Here is a 23,321-nt window from a genome sequence, read left to right on the forward strand (position 1 = left end):
TTAGTAATATGCTGACAAGTTAGACATGAGAATGACAAAATGATTACTGAAAACACTCGGTAAACTTACGATAAAGATAAATATGGTAAAATTATAAAGGGCTGTTGAGAACAAAAATGGATAACATGCTTACAGTTAACACACTGCCCCTGGCGGGAGGTGACCATATGTGAAGGACAGCTGCAGGTCATGGTCTTGAGGGGTCTTGTAGCTACCAGAGTGCACACTGTTGGGTCTTGGCATGGCTTCAGCACCTGGCAAGGTTTCTGGCACCTTCCCTCCATGCACCCATACTCAGACTCACAATCAAAGTCTGAACGACAATCACGTGGAGTCTTTTCTCTACAAACAACTGTTGGAATGCCTTCAAAACCGACTGGACAGCGACATTCAACTCTGTGATCAATGCTGCGACACTCTGTGTTTGGTGCACAGGTATTATTGTAAATACACTGGTCTAAACAACGACCATTTAAGCAAGCACGATCTGGGGGACAGTCTCTGTTTGTTGAGCATCCAATGACCTTGCATTCTTTAAGAGGGTCACCACTGGTGCCAGAAGCACAGAAGCAGGTAGCCTTGTGAGCGATGGGTCGACACTCCGCTCTTGGGGAACACGGGTTGTCCAACAAGCATGGGCTGACACAATTACCATTGTAGCAGGCACGATCATCTGGGCACTGGGAGTTGCTGGTGCACCCAGCTAGGGTAGAGAGAATGCATGTGTTACTGTGTGCTTTATAGACACTTCTGGTGACTGCTCTTGTAGATATTAAGTTAAGCATCATATTAGATGTGATATTAGCAAATATGTAATGCATTGGTTAATCTTGTTGCAACAAAAACTGTTGCAAGTAATAAGTAATCTATACCACTTATCAAACATTTAATTCTACTGCCTAGGTTTATGCTGCCTGTTATGAAGCTATATATTAGGAAATCTATTAATTAAAAAGTAATCACATGTATGTAAGTAAATGTTAAATGGCTTACTAGCAGAACAAGCTATATGTGGGTTGCCCTCATAACCCTGGGCACAGGTACATATTGGCCTGTGTTTGATGACAGTACAGAGTGCGTTGACGCCGCAGTTGCAAGGGTCACGACACACTCCTCCCACACATGCCAAACCCATGGCACAATCCTTGTCACGTACACAACCTGTCTTCTCTGGAACTGAATGTTAGTTTTGTTAATACATAGTATGGTGAGCAGGCATGGGATGGCACCTTCTGTCACCAAACAGTATGAAACAACCTGTTTTTAATGGTGAGAGAAAGTGACATTCATAACTGTTGCTAGAGAATTTTTAGTTGGCACTGGTGAGACTACAAGTTGTCAAGGCATGGACAAACTTGCTCATTAATATTAATACTGTATAGGCAACAAAATAAATAAAATGTTAAAAGTTAATAGATTTGTAAAGCATATATATCAGAGTTTTATGAAAATGAAACACAATGTTAATGTGCTGCTTACTCAGTCTACACTGTGTATGTGCATCGCCCACTTGGCCAGGCAGACACTTGCACACCATGGCCTTGAAGGGTACAGACTCAACCACGTGACACACTGCATTCTCCCCACACACCTTAGAGCTACAGAGGCTCTGACAATGCTCACTGATGCAAGCCAGACCTGTGCCACAATCCTTGTCTTTTGTGCAGATGGGCTCCACATCAGGCTCACATCTGAATGTTGCATCGCCTCTGTAACCAGGAGCACAACGGCACTCTCCACGATGTTCAGCAGGAGTGCAGATGGCACTGTCTGCACATGTGGTGTATATACAGGGATCTACACACTGCCCATGTTGGCAGGTTCGGTCTTTTGGACAGTCAGTATCAATCTCACACTTAAGTGTCTGGCATTTGACATGTGGGTCACCATCTAAGCCAGTTGGACACCGACAGCGAGCCTCACGATTGACAGCAAAGCACTCGGCATTGATGGCACATGGGTTGTTGACATGGCACGGATCAATGCAGTAACTGTTGTGGCAAATGTATGTTGTCGGACAGCTGTCATCAGTTGTACATCCCTCTGGTGGAGGTTAAGTGAGTAGGTTAGCTTTGTCAATGTGTTTTGAAGTTCCATCTGTATTTATAAACAGATACATGTATTTTGTTCTAGAGAGATATTAATTTAATGTTAATATACCAATGGTCAGTCTTGTAAGTTACAAAATCCAGCAGTTAATACTGTACTATAATATTAAACCAAAGTACATTAGTGGAACAATATGTAGCTGGTGAATCCTTATGGACAATGTAAAATGTTGGTGTGTGTGTTTCTTACTGTAGAAACAAGCAGTGTAAGGATCTCCATCATAGTCCAGGGCGCAGGAGCACACGGCATGGTGATTGATAACGCGACACACTGCATTCTCACCGCACGAGCAAGGGTCGACACACTGCCCACCAAGGCATGCCAGGCTGTCAGGGCATTCACTGTCCCGCAAGCACAGTGCCTCAGGTGGAACAGTTACTACAGAAAATTACTCGTTAGTATTCATCACTGCTAAAATAGTAGAGTACAATATGTTCATTTTTTTTCACAAAGCCTGAAAAATATGAGATTATGTTAAATTGAGTTTTAGTACATGGAGATTTTTTGGGATAAAGGTACAGGCAAAGAAGAATTCATGAGTTTGTGATGACAAGAGGCATGATGGTGTTTAGGAGGAGAGTAAATTCCATACTTTTCCTGCACTGGACTTGTGCATCACCAGTGAACCCTGCTGGACAGGTGCAGGTAACAGATTTGATGGGTCGTGTTTCCTGAACGGTGCACATTGCATTGGAAGCACATGGCTTCTCCTGTTTACAAGGGTCTGCACAAACCCCACGCACACACACCAGCCCTACACCACAGTCATAATCAGCCATACAAGCATAAGACTGTGGTCTGCAAGCAACTCTTGGGTCACCCTTGTATCCTTCTGGGCAGCTACAAGTAAGGTTGCGATTGTGAAAATTGCAGGTTGCCCCCACACCACACACATCATCCCTGCATGGGTTGTGGCACTGGTTGTTGATGCAGGCACGACTGGGAGGGCACTCATTGTTGTTACGGCACCCTAGAGATAAGCACTGAATAGCAGGGTCACCATGTTCTCCTGGTGCACAAGAACACTTGGCTTCATGTTGTTGTACTGAGCACGTCGCTGAAGGTGCACAGGGAGAGATTTCAGTGCATGGGTCTATACACTGGTACTCAAGACACACCTTGTCACTTGGACAGTCGACATTGCTGACACAACCCACTGTAAGAAAAAATAAAGTTGCTATGAAAACTAATGCACAATGGGATTTAACTAATAAAAAATACTAGTATAGCTTACTCCAGTTGATTTAAATAATAATACTGATGCAAAAAATAGTCATCAAAACTTATTTTGTGAAAAGAATACTGTGACATCAGCATTAAACAGCAGTAAAGACTCACCCGTGTAGCAGGCCACATCTGGGTCACCAGTGTAGCCAGGAGCACAAGTACAATAGGGACGATGCTGAGACACTCGACATTGGGCATTGAGGCCGCAGTTGCAGGGGTCCCGGCACACACCCTCAACACACGCCTCATTATATAGACAGTCTCCATGGCGAGAGCAGCCGCCTTGTAATGGTACTGCAGAAAAGAAATATTGTATCAGCAGCATGAAGTGAGGAAAAGTAATAATTCTGACCAGAATTGGATAAATATATAGAAACAATTTTACAGTTTGTCACAGTTTTGATTAAAGAAATTCTGACTTACTTTCACGACATTCAATTTTTGCATCACCATGGTAACCAGGCGGACAAGCGCAGCTCATGGAGCGACGAGGCTTGGAGTCAATGACAGAGCAAATGGCACTAGGTCCACATGGCTTGTGTTCCTTGCAAAGGTCACGGCAAGTGGCACCTGAGTCAGTGTCATCTAGCCGTATGTACACGGCAGAAACTTGACTGTGGTAACGAGTTACCAGGGATTCAAGGATACATCCATGAGTAGGTGGGCAATCTTGATCTACCAGGCAACTACTGGGATCCTTAGGTTTATCACAGCTGAATCTTGGGTCACCATGGAGGCCAGGTGGGCACTCACACTCATATGTGTGATCAGTCACTTGGCACACAGCATTTGTAGCACAGGGATTGTAATAGGCACAAGGATCCTTACACTTCTCATTCACACAAGCTTCAAAGCTCCTACAGTCCTGATCAGCTACACACTCCACTAGCTGGCAAGATACATGAGGGTCTCCTGAGGTGCCTGGTGGACACTGGCATTGTACCTGGTGGTTGATGCCGGTGCACACAGCACTTGGCGGACATGGGTTGTTCTTCCTGCAGGGATCCATGCAAGTGTTGCGATCACACACTTTTGATGAGGGACACTCTATGTCGGACTCACAGTCAACTAAAATGGAGTGAACAGAGTTTTTACAACATTGTCAAGTTTAGCAAAAATTCTTATAGAGTGGAACCCTGGTTATCGTAATTAATCTGTTCCAGAGGGGGTGACTAAACCTGAATCTGACGATTTCCGAATTCATTTTTCCCATGAGAAATAATGTAAATCCAATTAATCCAATCCGGACACCCAAAAGTATTAACAAAAATAATTTTTTTTATAGATTAAATATAGATTTACATACAGAAAAGAATGAGAAATCGAGTATAAAACAATAATATCATACTTAACTTTACTGAAGACGCTTGTTGGTGTATGGAAGATGGGAGGAGGGGAGAGGGCTAGAGTGATGCTCCTCCACAAATGTTTGCACCTCACTCCACTTTGCACAAATGTCCTTAATCTTTAAAGAAGGCACCTTCTTCCCTCTCTCTCTCTCTCTCTCTCTCTCTCTCTCTCTCTCTCTCTCTCTCTCTCCTCTGAAGCAATTTCCTCAGTTGGTGCACATAAGAACATAAGAAAGCAGGAACACTGCAGCAGGCCTGTTGAACCATACTAGGCAGGTCCTTCACAAACTATCCCACTAACAGAATCGTATTTGCCCATCCCAATTTTCAATGCTTCCCAAGCAATAAGCTTTGATAATTATATTCACTCATGCGCAAGTCCCACTCAAATCAAATCGTGTGTGTGGGAAAGTGCCCTGGCTGGTGTGTGGGGAAGTACCCTGGCTGGTGTGTGTGGGAAAGTACCCTGGCTGGTGTTCATAAGAAAGCAGGAACACTGCAGCAGACCTGTTGGCCCATACTAGGCAGGTCCTTCACAAACCATCCCACTAACAGAATCATATTTGCCCAACCCAGTTTTTAATGCTTCCCAAGCAATAAGCTTTGATAATTCTATTCACTCATGTGCAAGTCCCACTCAAAACAAATCGTGTGTGTGGGGGAAGCGCCCTGTCTGGTGTGTTCTTGAATTCTATCGTGTTTATTGCCTTCTTTACCAAAGGGCTGGCACTAGAAGCTTGCTTTTGGCCCATGTTGGCTTATTTAGCAGTTGCAAGCACTAAAATGAATGGAATATTATGAAATGTATCTTATGAAAGCGTGGGATCGTGCTCACTGGCTGATAAACAATGACACACTGACTATAAATGGTGTGTTGGGCCACTCAGAAGCATTTGGGACGAATGACTATTACCCAGCTAAATGATGATCACCGAGCCAATATTTTGACAAAAAAATGTTACTATTTCCGAATATTACGAAATCCGGGGGTCCACTGTATATGAAAACTAATTTTTTCATAAAACTTAAAATTCTGTAAAATTAACTCTGCAAAATATATCAAATATAAGAATGCAACTATAAAATATTATTAATTTGAAAATGAAAAGCTGAAGACACAGGTATTCTTAATGGTGACTCATCACCATAGATGTGGTGCAAATACTTTGGCACAATATGCTGGTAGCAGCACGGAAACTTACTCTTCGAGCAACCCACTTGTGGGTCACCAACATAGCCAGGTTGGCAGTGGCAGACAGGTCGATGGTCGAGGACAGAACAGATTGCACTTGGGCCACATCCAGCAGGACAGGGGTTGCGGCACTCTCCTGACTCACATGACAACACCAGGGGACACTCAGCATCGCTTGTGCAACCTTTCTCCACATCAATCTTACCTGTGAGGTAGGAAAGATCTTAAGTGTGGGCAGGGAATGGATGGATGTGAGAACTATGTAGTACTCTACTACCATTTTTTTAAATAGAACAATTATTCAACCTTAATACAAAGTACAGTATTACACTTTTTAAAGAACTAAGATACAGCATTCCAAACCCAGTTTTAGTGATTTATTTTAAATATAATAATTCCATTATTACAGATGCCCATTACTCTTCTAGGGACTATAATAACAATACAGTTACCTATAAATGTATAAATAAATTCTATACTACTTACTTGGTGTGCAGGAATAGTATGGGTCTCCAATAAAACCTTCAGGACAGCTGCAGGTCATAGCTTTCATGGGGTGGTTGGGCAAAACCTTACATATGGCAGCAGAGCCACAAGGGTGTACTGCATCACACAGGTCTTGACACTGGTTGTCTATGCATCCCTGTAAACCTGGACAATCTTGGTCTTTATTACATTCTCTTGTGGGTGGTAGCTCACAATAACGGTCTGGGTCACCCTTGTATCCCTCCAGGCACAGGCACTCGGCTTGGTGATTTTTTACAAGGCACTCGGCATTAGCAACACACCGAATTTTTTGGCATGGGTTCTGGCACTGCTGGTTTTGGCATGCCTGATGGGTGGGGCACTGAGCATCCTGGGAGCATCCTGTAGGTTGGCAGTTGGTGTATGGATCACCTGTGAAGCCCTCAAGACATGAGCAGGTTGGGCCTTCTGCTGTCGGTTGGCACTTAGCCCCTGGTCCACAAGGATTGTCAGACTCACATGGGTTCACACAGCGGCCATTTACACAAGCTTCCTTCACCGGACAGTCACTTCTCTGAGTGCAACCAACTGAAAATAGAAGGCAAAAATATTTTATTCATTCAAATTAAAAATTGAGAGATTCTAATGTCCATCCAAAATGATCATTGTGGAACTTGTGACACTTCCCAGTAAAGTCCTCCTTTGTGGCAAAAATCTAAGACATCTACAATACAGTTCCTTTAAAAGTTACATTATAGCATTATACTCTACAATCAGCATAAATGAAATGTAGTTCTAAGACAATACAACAACTCACCTGGGGTACACAATAGATGTGGGTCACCATGATAGCCGACAGCGCAGGAACAGACACCACGGTGTCCCAGGGCACGACATATGGCCCCTGGTGCACATCCACTCTCCTGACAAGGATCGACGCAGCGACCTTCTACGCACGTTTGATCCCACAAGCAATCATACTGGGAGCTACAACCGGGGGTGAGGGTGGAAACAGAAATACACTGGGTAAAGGGATCTCCCGTCATACCAGGACCACACTGGCATAGTACAGTTGCAAGGGGACGACTTCCTTGTATGCTACATGTTGCTTCATACCCACATGGTCCCTCTTTACACAAGTCTTGACAGATCCCATCAAGGCAAACTTCTTCTGGACTGCAGTCTTTATCTGAGATGCAGTCAACGCTGGGGCGTGGCTCACATACTCCTCCTGAGGGACTGTAGAAGCCCTGGGCACAACCACAGGAACCTTGGTGATCTGTTGCCTTGCAGATCTGGCTGGTATGGCAGGAATTGTTGACTTTGCACACATCAGCACAGATACCATTAAGACAAGCATGGGTACTGGGGCAGGAGGAGTCAGTCCTACATCCAATAGTAAAGCAGGTGACATATGGGTTTCCACTATAACCTATCTCACATTGACACTCTGTGGAGTGGTGTGAGGAGTAGCACTTAGCGTTGACTCCACAGGGTTGGGAAAGAGAGCAAGCATCAACACACCTCTGGTTGTGACAGACACTAGTGTCCAGACACCCTTCATCACTCTCACATTCCAGTGAAGAACAAGTCTTGTACCCATCTCCCACGTAGCCTGAAGGGCAGTAGCAGATGGGACGGTGGTTGACTGCTCGGCACACAGCATCTTCAGCACACGGTTTATCTTCACATGGGTCCTGGCATTCCTTGTTAACACAAGCGTAGAACAATGGGCAATCTGCATCAAACTGGCATTCTGGTTGTGGTTCATCAATCATATGGCACTCATCATAAGCACTTCCTGTGTGCCCTGGTGGACACTCGCATAACACTGTACGTAACTGATCAGTTTCAATTGTTCGGCAAACAGCATTCACTCCACAAGGTTTCAGGTAGATGCAAAGATCTTTACACATTCCGTCGATACAACCAAGCTTTTCAGCACAATCAAAGTCTGAAAGACAATGAGATGTATGTGGTGGGAAGCAGCCAGTGTAAGGGTCACCCAAGAGTCCTGGGCGGCACACACAAGAGCTGGTATGGTGCAGGGCAGTGCAGGTGGAGCTCGGGCCACATGCTGGCTCCAGCAGACACGGATCCACGCATGACCCTCGGTAACAAGCTTTCTCCGATGGACATTCTTCATTGGATGTGCAGCCGATGGCATGGCAGGATGTGGTTGGCTGTCCAGTGTAGCCAGGGTGACAGGTGCACACAGCACTGTGGTTGTCAGAGGTACACTGAGCATTTGGTGCACATGGCCGACCTGCTTGGCATGGGTCGCGACAGTTGCCATTGTAACATTTTTCATTGTAGGGGCAGTGAGAATCTGTCTCACAGCCTACTGTGATAAGGGAGGACAGGGTGAGAGGAAGGTTACATGTGATGTATATCACAGTGCAGTATGTACAACTCAATTATGCAGATGTTAGATCATAAAAGATTACACAGTGCAGGAGCATTCCCACACTTAAGTTATTTAAGTTACATTACACATACATAAACCATTAGAAAGACAAACAAGAGACTAAAACTATGAAATATATAGAACATATCTAGAAATAAAGTGACAGTGGATGATGGAAGATTAGCTTACTTGCAGAGCAGGACACTTGGGGGTGGCCCGTGGTGGAAGACGGGCAAGAACATATGGGTCGCTGTTGGTGCACCTGACACTGGGCACTGGGGGGACAAGAGGTGGGGCAAGGGTGGGCACAGCGCCCCCCGTGGCACCAATGAGTGGGGCCACAGTCCTGGTGGGTGTGACAGGACTGGCCGACGCCCCCAATGGTGTCGTTGGTCACAACCCCCACTGGTCCAGGCACAGAGGCTAGGCACACACAACCAGTTAGTTACTCTAGCATATCCAGCTACACACAGGAAAGACAGTCCTCACAAGACCAGGCTACTGGTTCATTAGTAGCCCACTTGTTAATTGTTGAAGCAGTGGGTTATCAAGTTGCTTATGTTAACTAATACTGTTTAATAAGATGATCTACTATACAGTTAATATGACATGGTGATTAGCAAAGATACAGCAATTAAAATATAATTAATAAAGATGACACAGTGAAAGAAAAAAAAGTTCAATCACACAATGCTAAAGTTTCCATTAAGGTTACAGATGCTAGTGAAAAACATGGGGTGACAAAGTACAAGGCGTCTGGGAGTCAGGTCACACTACACTGTCTACTGTCCACAACCCACAACATTGTCCACAACCCACAACATTGTCCACAACCCACAACATTGTCCACAACCCACAACATTGTACACCACACACAACACTGATAGTATTATTAACCCTATATATATTTTCTTAACACCAGCCATCTCCCACCAAGGCAGGGTGACCCAAAAAAAGAAGAAACGCTTTCATAAAGTTTTTCCTTCTCATTACATTTAATAATTTATACAGGTGTTACTAGCCCCTTAAGTTAGTACTTAAGATAATTTTTGAAATGTCATTACAACAGTTTAAGAGAAAGGTGATGGGTAAGGCCTTTCAGATTAGAGTAAAGGCCTGTCTCAATGACAAGATTTGTTGTAAAAATACTGGGAAAAGGCATCAGAGGACAGTTACTTCTACATCTTGAGACACAATTGTATCCATTTACCTTACATTTTGTCAGTAATTCTAACATTATTACTAAAATACAGCACTGTACAGTACACTGGGACCCCCATGTCCGTGGGTCCAGTATCTGAGGGTTTTAGTTATCTGTGGTTTGCTGTGGCCCAAAAATAACCCTTAATTTTGCATAATAATAGCCCCAGAGTGCAAAAGTAATGATGGCAGAAGTTCTTCAAAACCTCAGAGAAGCAATGAAGTGTTTCCCATCAGTGAAAAAGTGATAATTCTCCACTTACTGTGCATAATTTACCAGTTAAACTTTATAATAGGTTTATCTGGAGATCTGGAGAGAGTTCCGGGGATCAACGCCCCCGCGGCCCGGTCTGTGACCAGGCCTCCTTAGGTCAGTGTCCCAGGATGCGACCCACACCAGTCGACTAACACCCAGGTACCCATTTTACTGATGGGGAACATAGACAACAGGTGGAAAGAAACACGTCCAATGTTTCTACTCTGGCTGGGAATCGAACCCAGGCCCTCACCGTGTGGAGCGAGAGCGTTAACCACCAGGCCACCAGAGCCTGGTGGTATGTATGTAAATGAAAAATCATGAGAACCCCCTATGCTACACTCAGAAATTCTGCGACATTAAGAAAGCCTTCAGATATAGATACACATGTATAATGCAATATGTAGAAATACATAAAATACATGCCTGGCCTGGGTCATAGGGGCACTGACCCATGGAACACCCTCCAAGAATACCAAAATTGGAATAAGCAACAGAGATAAACTTTACAAAGTCCAAAGACAAATTATATATTGCCTCCCAGTGCTAGAAAAAATAGTTATAAGAGAAGAAGCATTAAAAATGCCCTAAGTGGCTGAGGGGATTTAAGACAGGACATAACTACATATAAGGTCAGAAAATATACAGGAAAGAATAAGTTTCTTAGCACCGTTAACAGTGATAAAAATAAAACTTAGCTGTAACTGAAGAAAAAAATAGTGACAAGATATTAAAAAGTTCTTCATTATGTTTGGTAGAAGAAAGAATCGAGATCCACGAGGAGATAGCAAGTGCTGTCTGTCTATAACCATTGGAATTATTATAAAATCATGCGGTAAATTAAAGATTGAAAAAGGAACACCATGAGCACAGGTCTGTTCCTATAATTAATCACACCAAGTTATTTCTCTCACACACACAAATCAAAGTCTAAGTCCAAATAGATTAACCAAGAGTGTTTGAAATGATGGATGATGATATTGATGATCATGATGATGATAATGACAGACAAAAGCAGCGAGACAATATTATTTTACAGATAACTGAGCTTGGTAATCTGTGTGGGGGGTAAAGTTTGGCCAGATGTTAATAGATTTTTGTAAATTAGTTGAATGGCAGATATGGAGGATGGACAAGGCATGGAGTATACCAGTTGTGTCACACAGTCATGATGACCAGCACACTAGGCTGGACATTCCTAGACTGAATAATGACTAGTGAGAGGGACAACATTATTAACCCTCTCCTACCCATCATCCACTGCCTCTCACCACCACGTACTTCCTCATGAAGTGAAGGTATTACTTTTGTGAGGGAATGGGGGTGTAGTGAGGTAGTCAATAAAGATAACCCTAGGGGAATTGGAAAAGAAAATAGGGGAGTTGTGAGGTAACTATTACAATAAAGATAACACTAGCCAAAACAGTAATGATAATACTAGCCAATACAGTAATAACACTAGCCAATACAGTAATAACACTAGCCAATACAGTAATAACACTAGCCAATACAGTAATGATAACACTAGCCAATACAGTAAAGATAACACTAACCAATACAGTAATAACAACACTAGCCAATACAGTAATGATAACACTAGCCAATACAGTAAAGATAACACTAGCCAATACAGTAATAACAACACTAGCCAATACAGTAATGATAACACTAGCCAATACTGTAATGATAACACTAGCCAATACAGTAATAACAACACTATCCAATACAGTAATAACACTAGCCAATACAGTAATGATAACACTAGCCAATACTGTAATGATAACACTAGCCAATACAGTAATAACAACACTATCCAATACAGTAATAACACTAGCCAATACAGTAATAACACTAGCCAATACAGTAATAACACTAGCCAATACAGTAATGATAACACTAGCCAATACAGTAAAGATAACACTAACCAATACAGTAATAACAACACTAGCCAATACAGTAATGATAACACTAGCCAATACAGTAAAGATAACACTAGCCAATACAGTAATAACAACACTAGCCAATACAGTAATGATAACACTAGCCAATACTGTAATGATAACACTAGCCAATACAGTAATAACAACACTATCCAATACAGTAATAACACTAGCCAATACAGTAATGATAACACTAGCCAATACTGTAATGATAACACTAGCCAATACAGTAATAACAACACTATCCAATACAGTAATAACACTAGCCAATACAGTAATGATAACACTAGCCAATACAGTAATAACAATGCTAGCCAATAAAGTAAAGACAACACTAGTTAATACAGTAATAATAACACTAGCCAATACTGTAATGATAACACTAGCCAATACAGTAATAACACTAGCCAATACAGTAATGATAACACTAGCCAATACAGTAATAACAACACTAGCCAATACAGTAATAACAACACTAGTCAATACAGTAATGATAACACTAGCCAATACAGTAAAGATAACACTAGCCAATACAGTAATAACAACACTAGCCAATACAGTAATGATAACACTAGTCAATACAGTAATAACAACACTAGCCAATACAGTAATAACAACACTAGCCAATACAGTAATGATAACACTAGTCAATACAGTAATAACAACACTAGCCAATACAGTAATGATAACACTAGTCAATACAGTAATAACAACACTAGCCAATACTGTAATGATAACACTAGCCAATACAGTAATAACACTAGCCAATACAGTAAAGATAACACTAGCCAATACAGTAATAACAACACTAGCCAATACAGTAATGATAACACTAGTCAATACAGTAATAACAACACTAGCCAATACAGTAATAACAACACTAGCCAATACAGTAATGATAACACTAGTCAATACAGTAATAACAACACTAGCCAATACAGTAATGATAACACTAGTCAATACAGTAATAACAACACTAGCCAATACAGTAATAACAACACTAGCCAATACAGTAATAACAACACTAGCCAATACAGTAATGATAACACTAGCCAATACAGTAATAACAACACTACCCAATACAGTAATAACAACACTAGCCAATACAGTAATAACAACACTAGCCAATACAGTAATGATAACACTAGCCAATACAGTAATAACAACACTAGCCAATACAGTAATAACAACACTAGTCAATACAGTAATAACAACACTAGCCAATACAGTAATAACAACACTAGCCAATACAGTAATAACAACACTAGCCAATACAGTAATAACAACACTAGCCAATACAGTAATAACAACACTAGCCAATACAGTAATAACAACACTAGTCAATACAGTAATAACAACACTAGCCAATACAGTAATAACAACACTAGCCAATACAGTAATAACAATACTAGCCAATACAGTAATGATAACACTAGCCAATACAGTAATAACAACACTAGCCAATACAGTAATGATAACACTAGCCAACACAGTAATAACAACACTAGCCAATACAGTAATAACAACACTAGCCAATACAGTAATGATAACACTAGCCAATACAGTAATAACAACACTAGCCAATACAGTAATGATAACACTAGCCAATACAGTAATAACAACACTAGCCAATACAGTAATGATAACACTAGCCAATACAGTAATAACAACACTAGCCAATACAGTAATAACACTAGCCAATACAGTAATGATAACACTAGCCAATACAGTAATAACACTAGCCAATACAGTAATAACAACACTAGTCAATACAGTAATAACAACACTAGCCAATACAGTAATAATAACACTAGCCAATACAGTAATAACAACATTAGCCAATACAGTAATAACAACACTAGCCAATACAGTAATGATAACACTAGCCAATACAGTAATAACAACACTAGCCAATACAGTAATAACAACACTAGTCAATACAGTAATAACAACACTAGCCAATACAGTAATGATAACACTAGCCAATACAGTAATAACAACACTAGCCAATACAGTAATAACAACACTAGCCAATACAGTAATGATAACACTAGCCAATACAGTAAAGATAACACTAGCCAATACAGTAATAACAACACTAGCCAATACAGTAATAACACTAGTCAATACAGTAAAGATAACACTAGCCAATACAGTAATAACAACACTAGCCAATACAGTAAAGATAACACTAGGTAATACAGTAATAACAACACTAGCCAATACAGTAATAACACTAGCCAATACTGTAATGATAACACTAGCCAATACAGTAATAACAACACTAGCCAATACAGTAATAACACTAGCCAATACAGTAAAGATAACACTAGCCAATACAGTAATAACAACACTAGTCAATACAGTAATAACAACACTAGCCAATACAGTAATAACAACACTAGCCAATACAGTAATGATACTAGCCTATACAGTAATAACAACACTAGCCAATACAGTAATAACAACACTAGCCAATACAGTAGTAACACTAGCCAATACAGTAATAACACTAGCCAATACAGTAAAGATAACACTAGCCAATACAGTAATAACAACACTAGCCAATACAGCAAAGAGAACACTAGCCAATACAGTAATAACAACACTAGCCAATACAGTAATAACACTAGTCAATACAGTAAAGATAACACTAGCCAATACAGTAATAACAACACTAGCCAATACAGTAATAACACTAGTCAATACAGTAAAGATAACACTAGCCAATACAGTAATAACAACACTAGCCAATACAGTAAAGATAACACTAGCCAATACAGTAATAACACTAGCCAATACAGTAATAACACTAGCCAATACAGTAAAGATAACACTAGCCAATACAGTAATAACAACACTAGCCAATACAGTAAAGATAACACTAGCCAATACAGTAATAACAACACTAGCCAATACAGTAATAACACTAGCCAATACAGTAATAACAACACTAGCCAATACAGTAATAACAACACTAGCCAATACAGTAATAACACTAGCCAATACAGTAATGATAACACTAGCCAATACAGTAATAACAACACTAGCCAATACAGTAATAACACTAGCCAATACAGTAAAGATAACACTAGCCAATACAGTAATAACAACACTAACCAATACAGTAATAACAACACTAGCCAATACAGTAATGATTACACTAGCCAATACAGTAATAACAACACTAGCCAATACAGTAATGATAACACTAGCCAATACAGTAATGATAACACTAGCCAATACAGTAATAACAACACTAGCCAATACAGTAACGATAACACTAGCCAATACAGTAATAACAATGCTAGCCAATACAGTAAAGATAACACTAGTCAATACAGTAATAACAACACTAGCCAATACAGTAATAACACTAGCCAATACAGTAATAACACTAGCCAATACAGTAAAGATAACACTAGCCAATACAGTAATAACAACACTAGCCAATACAGTAATAACACTAGTCAATACAGTAAAGATAACACTAGCCAATACAGTAATAACACTAGCCAATACAGTAAAGATAACACTAGCCAATACAGTAAAGATAACACTAGCCAATACAGTAATAACAACACTAGCCAATACAGTAATGATAACACTAGCCAATACAGTAATGATAACACTAGCCAATACAGTAATAACAACACTAGCCAATACAGTAAAGATAACACTAGCCAATACAGTAATGATAACACTAGCCAATACAGTAATAACAACACTAGCCAATACAGTAATGATAACACTAGCCAATACAGTAATAACACTAGCCAATACAGTAAAGATAACACTAGCCAATACAGTAATAACAACACTAGCCAATGCAGTAAAGATAACACTAGCCAATACAGTAATAACAACACTAGCCAATACAGTAATAACAACACTAGCCAATACAGTAATGATAACACTAGCCAATACAGTAATAACAACACTAGCCAATACAGTAAAGATAACACTAGCCAATACAGTAATGATAACACTAGCCAATACAGTAATAACAACACTAGCCAATACAGTAATGATAACACTAGTCAATACAGTAATAACAACACTAGCCAATACAGTAATAACAACACTAGTCAATACAGTAATAATAACACTAGCCAATACAGTAATGATAACACTAGCCAATACAGTAATGATAACACTAGCCAATATAGTAATAACAACACTAGCCAATACAGTAATAACAACACTAGCCAATACAGTAATGATAACACTAGCTAATACAGTAATAACAACACTAGCCAATACAGTAAAGATAACACTAGCCAATACAGTAATAACACTAGCCAATACAGTAATAACAACACTAGTCAATACAGTAATGATAACACTAGCCAATACAGTAATGATAACACTAGCCAATACAGTAATAACAACACTAGCCAATACAGTAATAACAACACTAGCCAATACAGTAAAGATAACACTAGCCAATACAGTAATGATAACACTAGCCAATACAATAATGATAACACTAGCCAATACAGTAATAACAACACTAGCCAATACAGTAATAACAACACTAGCCAATACAGTAATAACAACACTAGCCAATACAGTAATGATAACACTAGCCAATACAATAATGATAACGCTTGCCAATACAGTAATAACAACACTAGCCAATACAGTAATGATAACACTAGCCAATACAGTAATAACAACACTAGCCAATACAGTAATAACAACACTAGCCAATACAGTAAAGATAACACTAGCCAATACAGTAATAACAAAACTAGCCAATACAGTAAAGATAACACTAGCCAATACAGTAATAACAACATTAGCCAATACAGTAATAACACTACCCAATACTGTAATGATAACACTAGCCAATACAGTAATAACAACACTAGCCAATACAGTAATAACACTAGCCAATACAGTAAAGATAACACTAGCCAATACAGTAATAACAACACTAGCCAATACAGTAATAACAACACTAGCCAATACAGTAATGATAACACTAGCCAATACAGTAATAACACTAGCCAATACAGTAATGATAACACTAGCCAATACAGTAATAACAACACTAGCCAATACAGTAATGATAACACTAGCCAATACAGTAATAACAACACTAGCCAATACAGTAATGATAACACTAGCCAATACAGTAATAACAATGCTAGCCAATACAGTAAAGATAACACTAGACAATACAGTAATAACAACACTAGCCAATACAGTAATAACACTAGCCAATACAGTAATAACACTAGCCAATACAGTAAAGATAACACTAGCCAATACAGTAATAACAACACTAGCCAATACAGTAATAACAACACTAGCCAATACAGTAATAACAACACTAGCCAATACAGTAATGATAACACTAGCCAATACAGTAATAACAACACTAGCCAATACAGTAATGATAACACTAGCCAATACAGTAATAACAACACTAGCCAATACAGTAATGATAACACTAGCCAATACAGTAATAACAACACTAGCCAATACAGTAATGATAACACTAGCCAATACAGTAATAACAATGCTAGCCAATACAGTAATAACACTAGCCAATACAGTAAAGATAACACTAGCCAATACAGTAATAACACTAGCCAATACAGTAATAACAACACTAGCCAATACAGTAAAGATAACACTAGCCAATACAGTAATAACAACACTAGCCAATACAGTAATAACACTAGCCAATACAGTAAAGATAACACTAGCCAATACAGTAATAACAACACTAGCCAATACAGTAAAGATAACACTAGCCAATACAGTAATAACAACACTAGCCAATACAGTAATAACAACTCTAGCCAATACAGTAATAACAACACTAGCCAATACAGTAATAACAACACTAGTCAATACAGTAATAGTAACACTAGCCAATACAGTAATGATAACACTAGCCAATACAGTAATGATAACACTAGCCAATACAGTAATGATAACACTAGCCAATACAGTAATAACAACACTAGCCAATACAGTAATGATAACACTAGCCAATACAGTAATAACAACACTAGCCAATACAGTAATAACACTAGCCAATACAGTAAAGATAACACTAGCCAATACAGTAATAACAACACTAGCCAATACAGTAATAACACTAGCCAATACAGTAATGATAACACTAGCCAATACAGTAATGATAACACTAGCCAATACAATAATGATAACGCTAGCCAATACAGTAATAACAACACTAGCCAATACAGTAATGATAACACTAGCCAATACAGTAATAACAACACTAGCCAATACAGTAATGATAACACTAGCCAATACAGTAATAACAACACTAGCCAATACAGTAATGATAACACTAGCCAATACAGTAATAACAACACTAGCCAATACAGTAATGATAACACTAGCCAATACAGTAATAACAACACTAGCCAATACAGTAATGATAACACTAGCCAATACAGTAATAACAACACTAGCCAATACAGTAATGATAACACTAGCCAATACAGTAATAACAACACTAGCCAATACAGTAATAACAACACTAGCCAATACAGTAATGATAACACTAGCCAATACAGTAATAACAACACTAGCCAATACAGTAATGATAACACTAGCCAATACAGTAATAACAACACTAGCCAATACAGTAATGATAACACTAACCAAAACAGTAATGATAATGCTAGCCAATACAGTAATAACAACACTAGCCAATACAGTAATGATAACACTAGCCAATACAGTAATAACAACACTAGCCAATACAGTAATGATAACACTAGCCAATACAGTAATAACAACACTAGCCAATACAGTAATGATAACACTAGCCAATACAGTAATAACAACACTAGCCAATACAGTAATAACAACACTAGCCAATACAGTAATGATAACACTAGCCAATACAGTAATAACAACATTAGCCAATACAGTAATGATAACACTAGCCAATACAGTAATGATAACACTAGCCAATACAGTAATGATAACACTAGCCAATACAGTAATAACAACACTAGCCAATACAGTAATGATAACACTAGCCAATACAGTAATGATAACACTAGCCAATACAGTAATGATAACACTAGCCAATACAGTAATGATAACACTAGCCAATACAGTAATGATAACACTAGCCAATACAGTAATAACAACACTAGCCAATACAGTAATGATAACACTAGCCAATACAGTAATGATAACACTAGCCAATACAGTAATGATAACACTAGCCAATACAGTAATAACAACACTAGCCAATACAGTAACGATAACACTAGCCAATACAGTAATGATAACACTAGCCAATACAGTAATAACACTAGCCAATACAGTAATAACAACACTAGCCAATACAGTAATGACAACACTAGCCAATACAATAATGATAACACTAGCCAATACAGTAATGATAACACTAGCCAATACAGTAATGATAACACTAGCCAATACAGTAATGATAACACTAGCCAATACAGTAATAACAATGATAGCCAATACAGTAATAACAACACTAGCCAATACAGTAATGATAACACTAGCCAATACAGTAATAACAACACTAGCCAGTACAGTAATAACAACACTAGCCATTACAGTAATGATAACACTAGCCAATACAGTAATGATAACATTAGCCAATACAGTAATGATAACACTAGCCAATACAGTAATAACAACACTAGCCAATACAGTAATAACAACACTAGCCAATTCAGTAATAACAACACTAGCCAATACAGTAATAACAACACTAGCCAATACAGTAATAACAACACTAGCCAATACAGTAATAACAACACTAGCCAATACAGTAATGATAACACTAGCCAATACAGTAATGATAACACTAGCCAATACATTAATAACAACACTAGCCAATACAGTAATAACAACACTAGCCAATACAGTAATAACACTAGCCAATACAGTAATGATAACACTAGCCAATACAGTAATAACAACACTAGCCAATACAGTAATAACAACACTAGCCAATACAGTAAAGATAACACTAGCCAATACAGTAAAGATAACACTAGCCAATATAGTAATAACAACACTAGCCAATAGTAGAGGGCAGTGTGTTGTAGAGGGCAGTGTGTTGTATAGGGCAGTGTGTTGTAGAGAGCAGTGTTGTAAAGGGCAGTGTATAGTAGAGGGCAGTGTATATTAGAGGGCAATGTGTTGTAGAGGGCAGTGTGTTGTAGAGGGCAATGTGTTGTAGAGGGCAGTGTGTTGTAGAGGGCACTGTGTTGTAGAGGGCAGTGTATATTAGAGGGCAATGTGTTGTAGAGGGCAGTGTGTTGTAGAGGGCAGTGTGTTGTAGAGGGCAGTGTATAGTAGAGGGCAGTATGTTGTAGAGGGCAATGTGTTGTAGAGGGCAGTGTGTTGTAGAGGGCAGTGTGTTGTAGAGGGCAGTGTGTTGTAGAGGGCAGTGTATAGTACAGGGCAGTGTGTTGTAGAGGGCAGTGTATAGTAGAGGGCAGTGTAGTAGAGGGCAATGTGTTGTAGAGGGCAGTGTGTTGTAGAGGGCAGTGTGTTGTAGAGGGCAGTGTGTTGTAGAGGGCAGTGTATAGTACAGGGCAGTGTGTTGTAGAGGGCAGTGTATAGTAGAGGGCAATGTGTTGTAGAGGGCAATGTGTTGTAGAGGGCAATGTGTTGTAGAGGGCAGTGTAGTAGTGGACAGTGTGTTGTAGAGGGCAGTGTGTTGTAGAGGGCAATGTGTTGTAGAGGGCAGTGTAGTAGTGGACAGTGTGTTGTAGAAGGCATTGTAGTAGAGGACAGTGTGTTGTAGAGGGCAGTGTGTTGTAGAGGGCAATGTGTTGTAGAGGGCAGTGTGTTGTAGAGGGCAGTGTAGTAGTGGACAGTGTGTTGTAGAGGGCAGTGTAGTAGAGGACAGTGTGTTGTAGAGGGCAGTGTGTTGTAGAGGGCAATGTGTTGTAGAGGGCAGTGTGTTGTAGAGGGCAGTGTAGTAGAGGACAGTGTGTTGTAGAGGGCAGTGTGTTGTAGATGACAGTGTGTTGTAGAGGGCAGTGTAGTAGTGGACAGTGTGTTGTAGAGGGCAGTGTAGTAGAGGACAGTGTGTTGTAGAGGGCAGTGTGTTGTAGAGGGCAATGTGTTGTAGAGGGCAGTGTGTTGTAGAGGGCAGTGTAGTAGTGGACAGTGTGTTGTAGAGGGCAGTGTAGTAGAGGACAGTGTGTTGTAGAGGGCAGTGTAGTAGAGGACAGTGTGTTGTAGAGGGCAGTGTAGTAGTGGACAGTGTGTTGTAGAGGGCAATGTGTTGTAGAGGGCAGTGTAGTAGTGGACAGTGTGTTGTAGAGGGCAGTGTGTTGTAAAGGGCAGTGTAGTAGTGGACAGTGTGTTGTAGAGGGCAGTGTGTTGTAGAGGGCAATGTGTTGTAGAGGGCAGTGTAGTAGTGGACAGTGTGTTGTAGAGGGCAGTGTGTTGTAGAGGGCAGTGTGTTGTAGAGGGCAGTGTGTTGTAGAGGGCAATGTGTTGTAGAGGGCAGTGTGTTGTAGAGGGCAGTGTAGTAGTGGACAGTGTGTTGTAGAGGGCAGTGTAGTAGTGGACAGTGTGTTGTAGAGGGCAGTGTGTTGTAGAGGGCAATGTGTTGTAGAGGGCAGTGTAGTAGTGGACAGTGTGTTGTAGAGGGCAGTGTGTTGTAGAGGACAGTGTGTTGTAGAGGGCAGTGTAGTAGTGGACAGTGTGTTGTAGAGGGCAGTGTGTTGTAGAGGGCAGTGTGTTGTAGAGGGCAGTGTAGTAGTGGACAGTGTGTTGTAGAGGGCAGTGTGTTGTAGAGGGCAATGTGTTGTAGAGGGCAGTGTAGTAGTGGACAGTGTGTTGTAGAGGGCAGTGTAGTAGAGGACAGTGTGTTGTAGAGGGCAGTGTGTTGTAGAGGGCAATGTGTTGTAGAGGGCAGTGTAGTAGTGGACAGTGTGTTGTAGAGGGCAGTGTAGTAGAGGACAGTGTGTTGTAGAGGGCAGTGTGTTGTAGAGGGCAATGTGTTGTAGAGGGCAGTGTGTTGTAGAGGACAGTGTGTTGTAGAGGGCAGTGTAGTAGTGGACAGTGTGTTGTAGAGGGCAGTGTAGTAGAGGACAGTGTGTTGTAGAGGGCAGTGTGTTGTAGAGGGCAATGTGTTGTAGAGGGCAGTGTGTTGTAGAGGACAGTGTGTTGTAGAGGGCAGTGTGTTGTAGAGGACAGTGTGTTGTAGAGGGCAGTGTAGTAGTGGACAGTGTGTTGTAGAGGGCAGTGTGTTGTAGAGGGCAGTGTAGTAGTGGACAGTGTGTTGTAGAGGGCAGTGTGTTGTAGAGGGCAGTGTAGTAGTGGACAGTGTGTTGTAGAGGGCAGTGTAGTAGAGGACAGTGTGTTGTAGAGGGCAATGTGTTGTAGAGGGCAGTGTGTTGTAGAGGGCAGTGTAGTAGTGGACAGTGTGTTGTAGAGGGCAGTGTAGTAGAGGACAGTGTGTTGTAGAGGACAGTGTGTTGTAGAGGGCAATGTGTTGTAGAGGGCAGTGTGTTGTAGAGGGCAGTGTAGTAGTGGACAGTGTGTTGTAGAGGGCAGTGTAGTAGAGGACAGTGTGTTGTAGAGGACAGTGTGTTGTAGAGGGCAATGTGTTGTAGAGGGCAGTGTGTTGTAGAGGACAGTGTGTTGTAGAGGGCAGTGTGTTGTAGAGGGCAATGTGTTGTAGAGGGCAGTGTAGTAGAGGACAGTGTGTTGTAGAGGGCAGTGTGTTGTAGAGGGCAATGTGTTGTAGAGGGCAGTGTGTTGTAGAGGACAGTGTGTTGTAGAGGGCAGTGTGTTGTAGAGGACAGTGTGTTGTAGAGGGCAGTGTAGTAGTGGACAGTGTGTTGTAGAGGGCAGTGTGTTGTAGAGGGCAATGTGTTGTAGAGGGCAGTGTAGTAGTGGACAGTGTGTTGTAGAGGGCAGTGTAGTAGAGGACAGTGTGTTGTAGAGGGCAGTGTGTTGTAGAGGGCAATGTGTTGTAGAGGGCAGTGTGTTGTAGAGGGCAGTGTAGTAGTGGACAGTGTGTTGTAGAGGGCAGTGTAGTAGAGGACAGTGTGTTGTAGAGGGCAGTGTAGTAGAGGACAGTGTGTTGTAGAGGGCAGTGTAGTAGGGGACAGTGTGTTGTAGAGGGCAGTGTGTTGTAGAGGGCAGCTGGGTGTTATACTCCATGCCTCACCCT

General features: G+C 40.5%; 1 protein-coding gene across 2 annotated transcripts in view; it reads right to left on the reverse strand.

Moving 5' to 3' along the window:
* Nucleotides 1-23,321, reverse strand: part of dpy (dumpy) — a 386,475-nt gene that overhangs the window by 21,977 nt on the left and 341,177 nt on the right. For both annotated transcript variants that reach the window (XM_070093949.1, XM_070093948.1), the window contains 11 exons: nt 8,939-9,172; nt 7,160-8,686; nt 6,364-6,930; nt 5,888-6,082; nt 3,760-4,404; nt 3,448-3,630; nt 2,702-3,265; nt 2,299-2,487; nt 1,480-2,043; nt 994-1,176; nt 134-703 (listed from right to left, as the gene is read on the reverse strand). In XM_070093949.1, coding sequence (XP_069950050.1) covers nt 134-703; nt 994-1,176; nt 1,480-2,043; nt 2,299-2,487; nt 2,702-3,265; nt 3,448-3,630; nt 3,760-4,404; nt 5,888-6,082; nt 6,364-6,930; nt 7,160-8,686; nt 8,939-9,172 — 5,421 coding nt within the window. The remainder of the gene's footprint in view (nt 1-133; nt 704-993; nt 1,177-1,479; nt 2,044-2,298; nt 2,488-2,701; nt 3,266-3,447; nt 3,631-3,759; nt 4,405-5,887; nt 6,083-6,363; nt 6,931-7,159; nt 8,687-8,938; nt 9,173-23,321) is intronic.

Source organism: Cherax quadricarinatus, chromosome 44 (assembly GCF_038502225.1).
Source record: "Cherax quadricarinatus isolate ZL_2023a chromosome 44, ASM3850222v1, whole genome shotgun sequence".
NCBI lineage: Eukaryota > Metazoa > Arthropoda > Malacostraca > Decapoda > Parastacidae > Cherax > Cherax quadricarinatus.